Source organism: Coccinella septempunctata, chromosome 1 (assembly GCF_907165205.1).
Source record: "Coccinella septempunctata chromosome 1, icCocSept1.1, whole genome shotgun sequence".
NCBI lineage: Eukaryota > Metazoa > Arthropoda > Insecta > Coleoptera > Coccinellidae > Coccinella > Coccinella septempunctata.
The window spans coordinates 22,196,608-22,215,886 of NC_058189.1; the positions used below are offsets into that span (position 1 = coordinate 22,196,608).

A 19,279-nucleotide genomic window follows, 5' to 3' on the forward strand; every position below is an offset into this window, starting at 1 on the left:
ACAAAATTTGGATTTAAAATATTGAGTGAAAATATATAGATTTCTATTCGTATGTCCAATGTTATATGCAAAACTGAATTTATTTTCATAATTATTTCATTTTTGTCCATAATATTTTTCTACATTGCATCATTCTAGTAAATAAATCGGGCTATTTCCATGATGGAAATAGACCAATTAGTTGTCAATCATCTCGTTGGATTATGTTGGATTATTTCATGAGTTTCTGTTTTCAATATCTTGTTCGCAGGTGTAAGGGTATAAGTCACGGTGAACTTACAGGAGAGCCATTTGAAAACGAAACAGATTGCGGCGAATTGGCCACATTCCTTGAAAACGGCGATTTTTGTTTGAAGGGGGATACTTTTTGTTTCATAATTATTTATTAGTAAAATAGCCTTCCCTTGAACGTGGCAGCTGCAACCCTCAGATTTTTAATAGGGAAGATAGGTTGTGTGATACCTCATATTATGAAAGCTTATGTCAGATTTCTATTTTTGTACTTTTTTCGAAAAGTGGATTGAATGTGACTAATTAATGGATGTTCATAATATTACAGAATATTTTCTTAAAATTGTGAAAAAACTATAGGTTCTAAGACATTTAAGAAGTGAAACAGCCATCTCCTAAGCGGGGTGGTTATCCCCCTCGAATTTTCAATAGGGAAAAATTGGCCATGTGATACATCATTTGTAAGCACATCACTTAAGCTTTCAAATATGAGAAATTATTTAATAAAATTCAATAATTAATGGTTTTTCCTCGAATCACCTAAGAATATTTCCTGATTCGTGATCTTGCATAAATGTTTCTCAAAGATTGTAATGAAGTCCAGTTTTCTGAGGAAAATTGGAGTTCATTTTAGTGCATTTCTTTCGTTTTAAATTTCCGTCTTTGAAAATATTTTAATTCTCGAATATTCCGTACGTTCATTCCGATAGGCAGAGTAAATGTAAAAAAAAACCGCTTATCTGTATTTCACGTTGTTTTTCTTACATGCCGCTGAAGATTTCGACGTTTTTCATCTGTTGATATGCGATAAACCGGAGCTGACGACGTTTTTCATTCTTGTCGCATTCTGGAAATTTCAGATTTTTACCGTGAGAGGGGATATGCCTATAAAAGCAAATTTTCCCCCGCGACGGAGACTTTTGACTTTTACTTCAGTTCGTTCACTTCGCTTCAGTATTTTCGATTTTTCGCCTTCTAACGTGGTGGCTTCTGTTGTAAATTCGGTTAATTTTCGGTATTTCTTTCGCCGTTGAAGAATAATCGTTTTGTGTTTGCATCAGTGCTTAGAGTTAATTTTTTTAGTTTTTCTTTTAAATCTTTTGAGTTTCGAGTGCTTGAAACAAAGGAGGTAGGTCCCCGTCTGTACCGTTCAGTTTCTTTGTTAGACCTACGCCGTTACTTCCTTAACTTTGACACTGCTGTACTGTATCGTTTTCTGTTGTATTTTATCGTTCTTTACCCTGTTTCGCGAGTCTGACTTTTCCCTTCGCTATCAGTCATGGCGTGTTAACCCTTGGGGTACTGAAGGGAAAGTTCCGTCAACCCCCCTGTCCGCGTCATAAGTGTTAAATCCGAAATCTCTTCTTTTCTGTCAGTCATGGCGTGTTATAACCCTTGGGGCAGAGAATGAGAGATACCGCACGTAGTCAGTGAAATCCCGTAGTTGCGCTAAAAATAGACATTTTCTTCGCTGTCAGTCATGGCGTGTTAACCCTTGGGACAGCGAATAAAAGTCTCGAACAGATCCGCCCTAGGCCTTGGGGTACTGAAGGGAAAGTTCCGTCAACCCCCCCTGTCCGCATTCCGCGTCATAAGTGTTAAATCCGAAATCTCTTCTTTTCTGTCAGCCATGGCGTGCTATAACCCTTGGGGCAGAGAATAAGAGATACCGCACGTAGTCAGTGAAATCCCGTAGTTGCGTTAAAAATAGACATTTTCTTCGCTGTCAGTCATGGCGTGTTATAACCCTTGGGGCAGCGAATAAAAGTCTCGAACAGATCCGCCCTTATTGTGTTTCATTTCCGGAGAAATACAACTACATACCGATACCGTATAGCAAGTCCTTAGCATTCGTCAGTTCTGGTTGGCGCATTTTTATTGAACCGTTAATTTTTCACTACACCCGGTATAAATTTCATAAAGTGCTCGTGACCGGATAAGATTTCCCGAATGTGTTTTCACTTATAGAATCACTCATATTTTATATCACACATATCTCCCTTGTACATATAATTAGTTTCCGAAGGTGTGAATAAACTTTTACATAATTCGATTTTGACTTCTTCGTTGTCGCTACCACCCTAGACAACATCGAGCTCTGTCTCCGGCTAGCAGCTACTCTGGTAGGTTTGCTATTCTTCCTATTGAAAAGAATAGCTGGCGCTCGAGATTAAGTTTCCTCCGAGTAAACCACGTTACAAGATGTCATATTCTTTTATTCCGAACTTCGGTATTTGGTACTTGTTTCTGTAACTTCGACATTTATAGGCGAATAGTTTTCATTTCCTGCTACAAATATCGGCACTTGATTTACCTCGTGATCGGAATAGAACTGTTGATAATTCCTTTTTTGTTATATCTTATAAAGATCATTCTTGTGTCCTCCAGCCGTTAATTGCAATCAAATAACAATGAAACCATGAAATGCAATGAAACAATGAACGACATTTTACTTAATTCCTCCCGTCGATTAGTTCAATTGTTTATAATGTGTTCAGTCGAAATCATGGTTTACACGATTACAGAGAGGTTGGAAATTTTTTCACTTCTTTCGAAAATAACTTTTGTGCTAAGCTAAGAGAACGGCTGAACTATTCAATCAGCTTCAGTAGGGAAATGTAAATCGAAAGTACGTATTCGAGTTCATGGCAAAGTTCCGATAAACTGGTTCAGTGTGTAGTAAAGAGCGAAATGTAAAAATGAATGAAGGGGTGAATGTGACAGTTCTTGGTCCGGTAGCTCTCAATCCAAGATGGAGTACGAGGCAACTTGCAACAGAATCTGGTTCTCAATGTAGCATTTAGAAGCGCCATACTTTCCACCTGTACAAATTCCATCTTGTACATACCCGTGCCATCTGAAATTCTGTTCATTTATTCATTTATTGCTGTATCCCGTTACCAAGAATATATCTTCAAAAAGACTCAAAAAAAAAAAAAAAAATGTCGGTGCGATCAAACCAACAATTCCTTAGGGCTACTTGCGACTGTGCCCTCCTGTGACCAAAAAAACTCACCCGTGACCCACAGATCCTTCCACACTGCGGGCATGGATAGCAACTGACCAGATCTGGCCGCCGCTGTATTTCTCATTATAACTGTGGACCAGAGACCTCCACTATGATCTGTCTAACGCTAGTTGTTCCCAGTTATGATTGGCATTAAATGATTTTAAGGATTAATACAGTATATCCTTAAACCGCTTATATTGGCCTCCTGTTTTCCGAGCTCTCTCTGTGAATTCGTCACCCAGAGCTTTTTTGTGGAGTCTTGTGTCTTGCATCCTCAGAATGTCGCCACTCCATCTGAGTCGGGACCTCATTACTTGAGTCTCAATAGTTATACAACTTGCGCGCTGCAAGACTTCTGCATTCGAAACTTTATGGAACCATGTGCATAATGCATATGCATAATGTCTCAGATGACGTTGTTTTTTTTGTTCAAACTATTTAGTATGTCGCCTGTTGAGCCTCCAGATTTTGCTTCCCTAAAGAAGCGTTGGGAGGATCACTAAACAGCAGTTTTAGTCTTCAGATGGAGGTCGTCATTTTGAAACACTTTGTGTTCAGGTTAGCCCTAGAGTGTTAATGAAGCTTCCCAAGTATTTGAACTGCTCGACCTGTCGATGTTATACCGCTCGTGTTCGGTCGCCAGAGCCTCGTTTGTAAAAACTGCGAGAAGGTAAGTTTGGCATTTGAGTGGAGAGGCTTTAAAACGCATCTTTCCCTCTCATCTTAAATTCTGTTAGATGTAAAATCGGCAAGAGTTTTGTAATGGCTCACAATTGAATATGATTTAGTGTTGAGGGTGTTGGTACATGAGTCACAAACCACTCGCAAGGGAGGTAGGTACTGTATTGCTGTATTAACAATTACAATATCCGCATTTTGAGCGTTTGCTGACTGCCTCTGTTCTATTCATCTGATTCCTCTATTCTCAAATAATATATGATAATTAAACAGTAAAATCATTTTCAGCCATTACAAAACTCTTCCACTGACATCATTATGACGACAACCTCGGCGACAACTTTATGAAAGATGCTGACCCGCCGTATTGCACAAAAATGCGGTCTGACCACTTTTTCCCTCTTCTTTGCACTATATACTAGTTTTCTGAAAATTTTCACCCGCCGTGTTCCACAAAAATGCGGTCTTACCACTTTCTCCATCTTCTTTGCACTATATACTTGTTTTCTGAAAATTTTCTATTATTATATTATACAACATTTTCAGAACATGATGTAATTTTTCATACCCACATCAAAGCGCTTTGCCGCCAGGTGTTCCACTACCTGACCTTGCGAGTGGGTGCTGACTCATGTACACTCCCAAAACTAAATAATATTTAATTTTGGGCCATTACAAAACTCTTGACCATTTTTATTGCCAGCTCTCGGATCATGTGAAGTGATGAGTGAGCGATTGGCCAATGATCTAAATTTCGTTTTTAATATTTGTTTTACAGATGAATGTTCGTTTTTCCTCAACGGTTGGGCTGATGAAAATCCCAAATTAACTTTGTAAATTCATACACAGCACCAAGAAAAACTGAATATTTCGGCTGGAATCTTTGGTGATCTCATAAGTGGCCCTTTTTCTTACCAGGAAATCTGAATGGAGATACGTTCAAAACCACATTGATTCAATATGTTGACTGACATTATCGAGAATAATGAGCAGTATTCAGAAGATCAGTTGGTATTTCAGCGGAATGGGGTTACTCAACAATAGATTTCCAAATCGTTGGATTGGAAGAAGAGGATCTTCAGAATGACCCTCATGATCGTGTGACCTTTCACCACTCGATTTTTTTGTTTGTTGCGGGTTCATATAAAAAATACAATTCATTCTACTCAGCCCGAATTCTCAGAAGAATTACGTCATCGTCATCGTAAACGAATGTCAACAAATGACAGCAGCGATGTTACAAAATGTTCTTCAACGGTTCGAACATTTGTGAAACTAATAGTTTTCAATAATTAGTTATAGTTTTCAATAAATTAATTTTCTAACTTGAGATTTTTTCTCTTAAAAAGTACTTATGGCAACGTTCTTTTGGAAAACTAATTCACATAGTATCTTTTTCAAAATTGAACTTTCTGTTGGTTTTCCTGACGTAAAGACTTTCTGACTTTTCCGCAAGCAAATATTCGCTGATTCAAGTAACTCACAAAACTTAATAATAAACAGAATCGCAAAATATGACATCTTTGAGAAAAGATTCATGCAAGAGCACGAATCAGGAAATATTCTTAGGGGATATGATGAAAAACCATTAATTATTAAAATTCAATTCAATTGTACAAAAAGCTCCAAATTATGAAAAGTTGTACCCCCCTTTCATTCGAAATATTCTTGTTACCACAACACGCGATGATTCACTACAGACAAAACTACTGGTGAAACGAATCGAATAATAAAAACCGTCAATTTTATGATCATTAATTCCGGCAACACTGTCGGAGGACTGTTCCACTGTGAAATGAAAAGAAAAATTATACATCGGAAGAACTATCCACAACATTTTGGATATTCTATATACAGCGGAAGACTGAAGGATCGTAAAATGGATAAAAATATATACACATGGAGGAGCCAAAATGAACATTTTCGTGGGAGGACCCAAACATAGCAAAATGCGAAGAAAATTTTTTTCTTGACCAGTATTAGGGCGGATTCACATTCGAACCTTGCCAAATAACCAATATACGCAGAGAAATCTGATATATATTCATGGGTTCTGGTAGAGGACCTATTGCTGGATCATATGGTGAGGACCTATAGATGTCTACATATATATATATATAGATCGGAGGTGACAACGTTTTGCCTTGTTTTTTATATATCCTCGGCCTCCTTCCTTGCGTGGTAAGTACAATCTTTCGATTGCCGAATTTGGGTGGAGCATGCCATTTCTTGTCAAGGTAGTTCTGATTTTCCTATCAAGTCTCTCCAAATCTGTTTTGGACCAGGTGAGAATTACAGATGTGTACACAAATACCGGAAGTGCCCAGATGTTTATGGCTTCTATTTTGTTTTTGGCCGACAGTTGAGTCTTCATAATTGAGCGTATTCTGTTCATGAGCTCATTTTCGCTTTGCTGTTTATTTTCTTGCTGTCGGATTTCAAATGTCTGTTGAATTCCCAGGTATTTGTATCTCTCTTCCTCGTGAAGCGCTTGTATAGTGCGTCCGTCAGACATGATGATGTTTTCCTGTTCTGCCATTTTTCCCCGTTTGACATTGACCACTCTGCATTTCTCCAAACCGAAGACCACTCCTATATCCCCACTAAACATTCTGACTAATTCCAGCTGCCCCTCCAGCTGCTTGCGACCTCTGGCATATAACTTGAGGTCGTCCAGGTAGAATAAGTGGCTCAGTTTACTAGTAGCGTCCAAAGCGTAACTGTATGCGGTCCTGTTCAACATTTTACTTAGTGGATTCAGTGCGAGACAGAACCATTGTGGACTTAGGCCATCTCCCTGGAATATTCCTCTTTTTATCTGTATTTCGGTTGTTCTGTAGGAGATGTTTTTGTTGTGCCATATTAGGGAGGTGCGCCATGTTGACATTAGGCTCCTGAGAAGGTTGATCACTTCAGGATGGACTTTGTAGATGTTCAGTATTTCAAGAAGCCATGAGTGGGGGACACTGTCAAAAGCCTTTTGGTAATCGATCCAGGCAACGGAGATGTTCTTAAGTTTTTTCTTTGCCTGCTTGGTGACAGCGTTATCGATTACCAGGAGCTCCTTGCTTCCGCGGGCTCTCTTTTTGCATCCATTCTGTTCCCAAGACATGATTTCATTAGTTTTAATGTGGGAGTTGATCTTGTGGCCAATAGTTGATGTGACTATCTTATAAACGGCAGGTAGACAGGTAATAGGTCTGTAGTTTTTCGGCAGTGCAGGATCACCCTTCTTCGGTATCATCGTGGTCTTCCCCAAAGTGAAAAAATCGGGGATATTGAATGGTTCTTTTGTGGCCCTTTTAATAAGCCGAGCTAGATGTTTGTGGGTTGCTGTAAGAGATTTCCACCAGAAATTTTGTATTCCATCTACTCCCGCTGCAGTCCAGTTTTTCATTCTGATGACTGTGGCCTTTATATCGTCTTCGGTTATAGAGATCTCCGTCATTTCAGGCAGTTCTTGATGTGCCTCTCGTTCTTTTTCTATCCAAGCAGCCTCGGTGTTGTGATCAATCTTTTGTGTCCAAACAGACGACCAGTGCTGCTCCATCTCATTCAAGCTCGGCGTGGATGTTTGATGATCACCATCCCCGCCGGCAAGATGTCTGAAGAATTGTCGTTGGTTGTTCCTGAATAGGTTGTTTTCCTGGTACCTTTTCGCTCTCTTGTTGTATCTCCGGAGCCTGTTTCCTAACGCGGCAATCTTTTGCTTTAGGGTTTCCATGTGTGTTCTAAGATGTTGTCGGTGGTGTGCATCTTTTTTAATCTTCAGTTTCCGAAGGTGAACATTTGTTTTCTTTTCCACCTTCCTGCTCATCTTTTGATGTTGGAGGTATGTGTGTAGGACACCTATGTCTTTACGAAGGAAGTTTATCTTTTTTTTCTATACGTGCTTTCCATGGGGGTTTTTGCTGCTGGTGGCTTGTTGCGTTAGCTTTCGGTGACGGTGTCTGCAGGATAGTGTTGGTGACCATTGCGGCACAGAATACTCTGTGGCATAAATCTTCAAAGGAGATCGAGTCATCTAGCACTCTCTCAAGGGCCTCGTTTACTACCGAGAGAGTTGTTTTTGAATCTTTGTTGGTTCTGAGTCTCTCGATTCTAGGACGGTTTGTGAAATCAATACCCTCCCACTTCAGGTTCTCCTCGCCAAGAAGACGCACCAATCCTGGTGGTCCACAGAATCACCTCCTTTTGCGCATCTTCGATCAATCTCTCTTCAAGCCCGAGCCTAGTCGTGTTTTCCATGAGATGAACCTCAATCAGGCCACCTGTCGTGATTACCAGTGGAAGTATTGTTATGTTGGCAAGTCTATAGAGTTCCTTCAGCTCAAAAGCCAGATCCTGATACTTCACCACCTTCTCAGTATACGCTTTTTCTGCATTGTCATCGGCCGGAACGGTGATATCAACTATAATGGCTTTAGCTTCTCTTTTCTTGAAGACAACAATGTCAGGCCGGTTGTGTGCTAATGGCCTATCAGTAGTGAGTGGATGGTCCCAGTATACTTTCACCTCATCGTTTTCCTGAATCTCTCTTGGTAAGTATTCGTGTATTTTCTTACTTGTGTTAATTAATTCATATTTCAGGGAGATGGCTTGATGGAAAACCTTCGCCATAGCATTATGACGGTCGGTGTACTCTCTTGGAGCGAGGACAGGGCAAGACGACGTGACATGTTGTATAGTCTCCGGTGCACGAGAGCATTTACGACACCTGTCACCGGTAAGATTTCTTTCCAATATGTTCTTCTGGTATGATCTAGTGGCGACTACCTGATCCTGGATTGCCGCCAGTCTACCCTCCGTCGTCGGAAACAGGTATCCAGAATACAGATATTTAACGGATCTTTCTTTATCGATGCTTCTTTTTTTTAGGGCCGCTGGATATCTCCCATGCAACGCTCTGTTGTGCCACACCTCAGTTAGTTCTTCAGTGGTGGGATGTTGGACTGTGTAGTGCTCAGATATATATATATATTTACGCCGATGCGTGCATAGCTGGACCGTCGTTTCCATATGTGTATCCGTGCATGGCTGGACGCCATATTTTTATGCCTTAGCGGGAATAGCTGGACCACATCGATGCAACGTTGCCAGATTCAGCCCGTAATCTTGGATATGAGGAAAATGTTTGAATAATCCATAGGTTGGTTCGTAGTGTGGTTCACAACGGTTGTGAACTGTACAGAGCAAGCGCAATTCCATTTTAGGGTAGCGAAAATCCATTTGCGCTTGCTCTTTATAGTTCACAACCGTTGTGAACCACACTACGAACAGGCCTTATATATTACACTTTGGTATGGTAGATAATGATAAGTTGAAAGAGATCTCATTATTGTTTCTTTAAATGCTCAGGGAGACTTATAGATGACGCAAATATGTGGTAGCATTTTTTTGGTTAGAATAATTTACCGACTGCTATAAGTGGATAAAACCTAGAGTTTTATTATTATCTTATATTATTAAGAGTAGTGAAGTCAGGATTGTGTTTTCATCATTATCAAAAAAAGATTTACTCAACGATCAGATTCGCCTCAATGACTTCCTATCACTGAATGTATTTTGAAAATTTGTGTCCAACTAGTAGTATTTTCGTCACTTTAATCGCGGAAATGAAATAAACAAAAAAACAAAAAAATTCGAAAAATTCAATTTTGAAATTGAAAAAAAAAAATAAAAAACCTCGTTGAAATCTAAGGGTAGATAATATTTTTCGATAACATCGAGGAATTAAGATTTTATTATAAATTAATCGAAAGTCAATAGAGAGTTTCATTGTCTATACGATGTTCCCGGTGATTAGTATAATATTATGAGCTCTAGTCTTATCTGTTTCTGTCCCGAATTGTTTCGAATGTTCCGGAAACTATCATTACCTCCTCCCAATTCTTAGCAATAGAGTCTGATTGCTTGTTTATATATTTTTGTTTCGGTACCAAATATTTTAGTTTACAATTCTGAAGATGCTATTGTGATAGCGAAACAAGTGTCATGGTTTAAAGGTTTAAAAACTCATTTTGTCAAAAACGTATAATCAGTTTCAAGTTCAATTATGGATTTTCATCAAGTATAGGCCACATCAATTCAATATAAAAAGATAATCTTTCAATCAACAAGAAATAAAATAGTCTGTTTGTTATTATTCGAACTCTAATTATATGGGACATGTTGAGCCTAACCTACATAGGTACCACTCATTATCTCACGTGAAACTATCCCTTATACATCAGTCTGCTTTACATTAGATAATTCTTAGCCATTTGAAGCGATTAAATACATCTTTTATTTTATAAAGCTTGGATGTTGGGATTAAGGAAATTATTTGCATATTGATTCTATATAGGATACTTTTATAATATAGTTTCAATTTCAGTATTGGCAAATTAGGGGGATGAACTAGGCCAACAAAAGGTTGGTTAGGATAGATTAGGTTATGTTTGGGTTAGGTTGTGCTACCCTAAATGATCATCTTATAGTAATTAGATGGTTAAAACACTGGGAATTCCGAAAAAATAATTGAGGATGAACACTCCAATAGCTGTGGCAATAGGAGTGGTCTATAAAAAGAAGGTTAGGTTTTGATTGGGTTAGGTTGTGTTAGACTAAATGATCATCCTATGGTGATTAGATGTTAAAAACATTGATAATAAGATAGTGATTGGATGGTAAAGACACTGAGAATTCCAAATTAAAGAAAAAAATTGAAGGAAGAACTACATCAATAATGAGGTTGATTTATGGTTGGGTTAGGTTGTGTTACCCCCAATTACTGATATTTAATTTAACCATATCATACAACAAATATCATCATGTTTGGGAACCATTAGTCGAATCGGCAGTCATATAGAGATCCAACGAAAACGATCCACAATCCACGACTCATCGTTGGTGCTTTTCTATATTTTTCATTTTACTATTCAGATATTTCGGAACAAAGAGATTCATATATGCGTCAATCGCTGGACCGATGTTGTTGTTGAAGGTCTTCCTATAATTCAATTTTTAACATATACAAGCGTGTTTAGCTGGACGTTAGTTTTCTCCCAACCAAAATCTTAAAATTTACATTGAGGAAACAAGATTTATTATGTGAAACCATTGAGTTGTATACTCAAAGGTAAGACTAAGAGAAACATACTTTCAATACTTTATGGTTTCCGTTGTCAGGCGGGACAATATACAGGGTGTTTCACGAGTAAACGGACAAATGAGAACCGTGAATAGAGAGCATTGAGCTGCGTTTAAAAACACCTCATATGTGTGTACTCTGTTTCCGATATACAGAGGGTTTTCTGATATTTCTCAAATTTTCGTTTCGCTTTAACTTCTGAAATACTCGATCTATTCGACTGAAAATTTATATTTGAGCTAAAGTTTTCAGTTTCAATGAAACAGAACATCAAAATCCGACAAAAACCAGTACCGGATATGTCCATTAAGTTTCGAGAAAAATTATGAAATAGGTAAATTTTAATCTCCCAACTTGCCAACATTCGATGGAAATTCTAAAGTTATAACGCCATCGGTGCTAGGAGTGGTGACGTCATCGATGATTTCTGAATACCAAAATGTCATATGTAATACCAAAGAGACAGTTCCTCAAGCCCCTAATGCTCTTTCTGTTCTCTATTCATCATATAAACATTAGGAAATTTTTCTATAGAGTCCTATGTATGTACAGGAATGTACAATTATAGATCATTCTCGTTGATCAAAAAATGAACACACACTGGACATACATTAACCTACAATACAATCGCTGATTGTAGAAATAAGATCTGGTCCTGTACATCCTACGAATGTTGAAAAATGAATAATTATGGATGATCGAAAAAGATACATCCATTTGACGTACAGAAAAATACAATTTCTGAATCATCATTGCTGATTGTAGAAATAAGATCTGGTCCTTTACATCCTACGAATGTTGAGGAATGAAAAATTATATATACTCGAAAATGATACATCCAGTTTTGTTGTACAGAAAGATAAAATTTCTGGAAGCAGATATTTAGATCTAGATCGGAACATATAAAAGATATACAATTGTGGATAATTCACGTTGATCCAAAAATGTACATCAAGTGAACATACATCAACGTAAAATTTCTGAATCAGCATTGCTGATTGTAGAAATAAGATCTGTATATCCTACGAATGTTGAGGAATGAATAATTATGCATACTCGAAAATGATACATCCAGTTTTGTGGTACAGAAAAGTACAAGTTCTGGAAGCAGATATTTAGATAGAAATTATTTGCATATTGATTCTATATGGGATTTTTATAATATAATTTCAATTTCAGTATTGGCAAATTAGAGGGATGCACTAGGCCAACAAAAGGTTGGTTAGGTAAGGTTATGTTTGGGTTACGTTGTGCTAACCTAAATGATCATCTTATAGTAATTAGATGGTTAAAACACTGGGAATTCCGAAAAAATAATTAAGGATGAACACTCCAATAGCTGTGGCAATAGGAGTGGTCTGTAAAGGGGAGGTTAGGTTTTGGTTGGGTTAGGTTGTGTTAGACTAAATGATCATCCTATGGTGATTAGATGTTAAAAACATTGATAATAAGATGGTGATTGGATGGTGAAGACACTGAGAATTCCAAATTAAAGAATAAAAGAAAGAACTACACCAATAATGAGGTTGATTTATGGTTGGGTTAGGTTGTGTACCCCCAATTACTGATATTCAATTTAACCAGATTATACAACATTTATCATCATGTTTGGGAACCATTAGTCGAATCGGCAGTCATATAGAGATCCAACGAAAACGATCCACAATCCACGACTTATCGTTACTGCTTTTCTATATTTTTCATTTTACTATTCAGATATTTCGGAACAAATAAGAGATTTATATATTCGTCAATCGCTGGACCGATGGTGTTGTTGAAAATCTTCCTGTAATTCAATTTTTAACATATACAAGCGTGTTTAGCTGGACGTTAGTTTTCTCCCCACCAAAATCTTAAACTTTACATTGAGGAAAGAAGATTTATTATGTGAAACCATTGAGTTGTATACTCAAAGGTAAGAAATACTTTCAATACTTTATGATTTCCGTTGTCAGACGGGACAATATACAGGGTGTTTCACGAGTAAACGGACAAATAAGAACCGTGAATTGAAAGCATTGAGCTGCCTTTGAAAACACCTCATATGTGTGTAGTCTGTTTCCAATATACAGAGGGTTTTCTGATATTTCTCAAATTTTCGTTTCGCTTTAACTTCTGAAATACTCGATCTATTCGACTAAAAGTTTATATTTGAGCTAAAGTTTTCAGTTTCAATGAAACAGAACATTAAAATCCGACAAAAACCAGTATCGGACTGAGTGACGCTTCATTCACTGATTTTACAAAAATCAGTTGAACATTTCCAAATTCACTTTTATGCAGGGCTGGTTTTTTCAAGAGGCGTTTCTCCTCGAAAAAATTATTCATAAAAAATAATTCACGGATGAGGCAGGCATACAACCGAATCATTGAATTCGAAAAATTTTTACGTGTAGATAACTAAATTATTAAAACTTCAATGAAAAACTAGATACAGGGTGTTTTTTATGAGTTTGAAGTTGAATAAAGCGTCACTGAGTCCGGACCTTATTTTGATCGAATTTTAATGTTTTTTTTTTCATTAAAACTAACAACTTCAAGCTGATAATGAATTTTCAGTCTAATGGATCAAAAATATCAGGAGTAATAGTGAAAAAAAAATTCGAGAAATTTTAGAAAACCCGGAAATAGAGTACCTAAGACGCATATATGAGCTCAATGCTCTCTATTCACGGTTTTCGTTTGTCTGTTTACTCGTGAAACAACTTGTATTTGTTGAAAAAAAAACACAATAACCAATTGGAAATACGCAGTTTTTGCAATAGAATTAAATCAACTGCGAAATGAGATGTGAACGTCCATCATTGAAGAAACGCTTATAATTTCTCTCAATTACATTTTTGATATGAAAAAATAATATGCCGTGTCCATCTTCTCAATATCGCTTCGTATATTCACTGCGTTTTCATCATTTATAAACTCAATCATCTCATGAAATGTTGGAATACCATAAGTAGATGGCAAGCGGGCCTTAAAATCAACTATGTCACACATATTAGTTCGGAAGCTTGATCTTTCGATCTATTCGTTTTTGTCTGATAGTAGTTCGTAAGACAAACTTACTCCATCAGTGTTTTCATTTAAGTTCTATTCTATTCTATTCGTTACTAAAATCTTGCTTTTCTGACGACGATAGTGCTCTCAGAGAGTTAGGCGTCATAATTCATCCGACCTCATTTCACCTCAGTACACGTTGTTACGACCTAATCATTGCCGGAATGTTTTTTTTTCTGCTTCATAGATAAAAAAAATTTGCACCAGTTCACATCTAAGTACTGATGACGGCTAAGAAGCCCGAAACCAATCTGCCTGTTACTCTTTTGATTGATATGATTACACATTACAGCATGCTTCGAAATATAGATTAAACTAGTCCATTTCATTCTAATTATTATTATACTATCACCAATTGGTTTGTATTTGTAGTATATTCTAGAATAATTTGAATTTGCCATACTAGGTATGTGTACGCATGACCATTTCCATGTTATTCAGTGCATGTGCATATTTTTATTTATTTATTTTATTTTATTTATTAATTTGGGACACAAACGGGACGAACCCAAAGCAGTGTCCACAATTCAGTGTTACAGAAAAAAAAATATTTTATCCACATATGAACATCAAGCCCTAAATTGAACACATAAATCGATGATTAAACAGAAAATGATATTATTATTCAAAAATTATACAAAACAGTGTGGTATACATAGGAATTCATCTGAGCGACCTCAACAAACCGGTACTACGACTGCAGTTGCAACGGCGAAAATAACCAAGAAGAATGGACCGAAACCTAGAGGCAGAGTCAGAAAATATATCAATGTTAGTGACTTTAGACAGCTCATTAAATGTTTTCATTAATCTGTGAATTGGAGAGTTAAGAAAATAGTAAGTACTCGCAAAGTCAGTAAAAAATGTATCCGTGTGTCGAGTGTTATAAGAGGGAACGACCAACCTTACATAGTTGGACAAATGAGTACAATCGATTTTGTTGTTCACCAGTTTGTAAGTGAACATTGCATCAGCTATCCTTCTGCGATGCTCAAGAGGAATAAAGTTTAATTTCCGATAAACTTCGGATGTATCATTCACAAGAGGGAAGAATCGTCTCTGGCAATGTCTCACGAACCTCCTCTGAACACCCTCCAGTCTATCTATATAAATCCCATAGCGCGGATTCCACACAACAGACCCAAAACATAAGATGCTGTTGACGTAGGCCAGGAAAAGAGTGCGAGCCACGTCGGCACTCCGGAATTCAAATGTTGTTCGAAATATGAAACCAAGCATCCGATGGGCCCTTTTCGAAATATTAAAGATATGTTGATCGAAGAGCAATTTGGAGTCCAACGTGATACCCAGATCTTTCACGGAGTTGACGTTAGAAATAGGCTCACCGAAAATTCGGTATGTAACTGGCACAGAGACGGGTTTTCTGGAGAAGGTTATAGAGCAGCATTTAGATAGGTTTAGAAGAAGCTTGTTTTCCTTGCAAAAATCAGCAAATCGATTTAAATCTTCTTGAATACGTACTGTGTCGTTAGGACAGGAAATAGAATGAAACATCTTTAGATCATCGGCATAAAGAAGAACTCTGCAAAATTTAAAACATCTAATAACGTCATTAATAAAAAGCAAAAAAAGTAATGGGCCTAAGTGGGACCCCTGAGGTACACCAGATGTGATATGAACCGCTTCAGATCTGAAACCACCCAAACAAACACGCTGATGTCTATTAGTCAAATAGGACCCAAACCACCGGAGAAGACTCCCACACACACCAAACCCAGCAAGCTTAGAAATCATTATGGAGTGGTCAATTCTATCGAAAGCCTTGCTAAAGTCGGTATAGACAGCCCCAACCGAAAGTCCAGAATCCATATTCTCCAAGATATATTCCACATATAGGGACATATTAGTCTCCACTGAGCGATTATTCATGAAACCATGTTGTTCGGTGTTCAATATATTCTTGAAATCAAAATAAAGGAAATCCGTCACGATGCTCTCAAACAACTTACCAATCGCGCAGAGTTTAGAAATAGGTCTGTAGTTCTCAACAAGATTTTTATTCCCTGATTTGAATATAGGGGTGATACTGCTAACTTTCCATTTATAAGGGAAGCAACCATCCTTTAAAGACTTGTTGAATAAAATAAATAGAGGTTCAACAATCAAATCGCAACAATTTTTCAGGAAAGAGGAAGGAATACCATCAGGGCCAGGACTCCCATTACGCATGGACGTGATCTTAGTGCGGATATCATCGCGCTCAATATTGAAATTAGATAAATGCAGAGGAAACCCTTCAGAAGGTTCATTATAGGTTATAGCCGAGGAAGGAAGAAAAACTGAGGCAAAATAATCAGAGAACTTATTACAAATTTCCTGCGGGTTAGTCGAGACACCACTGGGTGTACCGACAGAATCAGGCAAACAAGGAGAACCCTTCTTATTCCCCACATATCGCCAGAAAAACTTCGGATCATCCACAATGCTACCCTCCACACTCGCCAAATACTTTTTGTAATCCTCTGAGATCAGATGCCTGGCTCTAGCCCTCAAAAGCCTGAATGTAGCGTAATCCAACGAGTTGGCATACATCTTCCACCGCTTATGAAATTTTTTCTTTTCCCTTATGGTTTTGATAGAAGCTAGGGAGTACCAAGTTGGATATTTTCTGCAGTATTTGGGATAGGAAGGGACTGAACTATCAAATATATCATCCAAAATCTCATAGAATCTATCCACAGCAGTATCTAGATCTTGGTAAGACAACTCGCGTGTCCAATCAATGGCACCAAGAGCTTCATTTATCGCACCAAAGTCAGCACGGTTGAAATTTCGATTGCGTGAATTACCCAAACATTTCTTATGTTGAACAGGAACATTTATATTAAACTGTAAAGTATTATGACTTGGATCTTCAGGAACTAGAGGGAATTCAGAGAGTTGAAAATCGGTTATATTGAAATTGTTATTAAGAACTAAGTCAAGTGTATTGCCGGAGACATTGACAAAGCTGTTGAACTGATTCAAGCCCGAGAGGGAAATGGCGTCCACGAAGGAAGCCGAACAGGGATCTCTAGCATTACTTGGGATACAGAAGGAATTTAGTGGGTTCATATTCCACTTTATTTCTGGCAAGTTGAAGTCGCCGCAGATAACAAAGGTATCGTTACAATTATTATTATTAACTATATCACATAGGCTACTTGTAAAGGAATTTAAAGCCACCATGTCTCTCGGTGGGATGTAGGCACATCCAATGTGAACTCTAGCTTTGCTACCCCGATCAGGAACTATAGTTACCCAAATGTCCTCAGCTTCTGAGCACCAGGAGCTCTCAGAAAAACTCGTGAGATTATTCGAGACTGCCACCAGAACACCACCCCCCCTACTCTTGAGCGACGAGCCAGACCTTCTATCTCGCCGGTAGACTTTATAGGAGTTATTTAGTACCTCAGAGTCTAAGATATTATCATCGAGCCAAGTTTCCGTTAGACAAATTATATCATATTCACTCATAGATGAATTTCTGTTGAATACTGACAATTTAGATTTTGTACCACGTACATTTTGATAATATACAGAAAGACCCATGAAAAGAAAACAAAAAACAGAAAGAAAATGAACTAACAAATACAAAACCGACTACAACTCAGAGGACTTATACGATCTTAGATAGATCCTCTTCACTAGAGACCCTAACGACCCTCGACCTATCATCCTTTCTAACGAAGATGAAACCATTGCGTGTCCAAGCAAACTTATAGTTTTTGCTGCGTGTGACCTCTTTGGTCTTTTTCAGAAGTTTCTTGTTTTTTGGAGTCAAGTGTTCATTAATATATAAATTATCAGAGATATTCTCAATCTTCAAGCCCTTGTTAGGTTGCAGAGACTGACGACGTTTGGTCTTAGATGCTCCGAGAAAATCATCCCGCTTCTGTTTCGATGTGAACTTAACCACGATAGGCTTTGGTCTAGAAATGTCAAATGTTGGGACTCTGTAAAAACTATCCACATCGGATGAGTTAATGGGACAACCAATAACCTCTGCAACCCTAGAAATGATATGAGAAACGTTCTCATTGGCCTTCTCGGGAACACCACAGATCTCCAAGTTGTTGACTCTACTCTGTTGCTCCAATACCTCCATGCGCTCCTGTAAATCCTTCACGGTAGATTTCAGCTGCATATTTTCTCTGGTTATCCGCTCCATATCGACCATCATTCGATCAATCGCAGACATGCTGCGCTCAAACGAAGAGACGGAGTCACTACAGAAGTTGACGGATTCAAGAAGAGTTTCATATTTAGCAACAAGGGACTTCTATTCTGCAGCACGCTGAGCGAGTCTGGGGAGGCCTCCACAACATTATGCACAGGAAAGGCGAGCGATCGCCGCTTATGCACATCTCCCCCGCTCCTGCATCCACCGCAGTTCCAAGAAACCCCAGGCATTTGAAAGCGAGGAACGTCACCTTTAGAAAGGTTCACGCATTTGGCATGAAAAAATTTCCCGCAACCACTGCATTTCAATCCCGGGGATCTAGAAGAGATGCTTCCCGTACATGTATCGCAATCAGGCATGGCGGAAGAAGAAGAAGGGATATAAAGGATTGGGCTATATACAGGGACACAGTCTTCACTCCACAGTGGCCCGTCTGGGAGGCTTGAAAGAACGAACAAAAAGAGGCCGAGGAGAGAAAAGGGAAGACAGAAGGAAAACAGACGGATAGTGTACGTTCTCCTTTAGAATGGAATTCCCACAGCCAGATGTCCCACGAAACCGATAAGGTATTACGGAGGTAAACAAACCTCCAGTGTGGGAGAATTATAACACCAATGTTAAAAAATGAGGAAGATGAACTGTATAACTACTTACAGTTTCAAACTCACTTCACGAATATAATTTAAAACGAAGTATTTATATCATCGGGAAAACAAACCAAACAAAAGGATCAATCACCGAGACGTGCTCGACAGAACGACATTCACGCGTGAACGTTGAATATGAATGAGATTGATGATATTTATCTATATCTATCAGTATCAAATTATACGACACATGAGAACGTTATTTTCGCTTTGTTATAGGAATAAAATTTATTTAAAACTCAAATACCTTCTGTATCTAACCCTAAGAGTATGATACATTACAAGTGGCGACGAGGATATTTTTAGTGAACCTTGATAAACATTGTATTCGTGGAATAATCAAG

The 19,279-nt window shown here is 38.0% G+C and overlaps 2 protein-coding genes across 2 annotated transcripts; both read right to left on the bottom strand.

The window, feature by feature from the left end:
• Positions 1 to 15,706: 15,706 nt before the first annotated feature.
• LOC123312087 lies at positions 15,707 to 17,582 on the bottom strand. Its single transcript, XM_044896347.1, has 2 exons — positions 16,076 to 17,582; positions 15,707 to 15,756 (listed from the first exon to the last, which is right to left on the bottom strand). Exons 1-2 carry the CDS (start codon positions 17,580 to 17,582, stop codon positions 15,707 to 15,709), a joined length of 1,557 nt encoding a protein of 518 aa, XP_044752282.1.
• A 142-nt stretch (positions 17,583 to 17,724) lies between these two features.
• Positions 17,725 to 18,285, bottom strand: LOC123312167. The gene has a single exon (XM_044896471.1). It carries the CDS (start codon positions 18,283 to 18,285, stop codon positions 17,725 to 17,727), a length of 561 nt encoding a protein of 186 aa, XP_044752406.1.
• Positions 18,286 to 19,279: the final 994 nt, after the last annotated feature.

Coding starts and splice junctions, on each gene's coding strand:
- LOC123312167 (XM_044896471.1), bottom strand. CDS start 18,285: ATGGTCGATATGGAGCGGATAACCAGAGAAAATATGCAGCTGAAATCT.
- LOC123312087 (XM_044896347.1), bottom strand. CDS start 17,582: ATGAGTGAATATGATATAATTTGTCTAACGGAAACTTGGCTCGATGAT. Junction 15,757..16,075: donor TTCTAAACTCTGCGCGATTG/GTAAGTTGTTTG, acceptor GGGTGGTTTCAG/ATCTGAAGCGGTTCATATCA.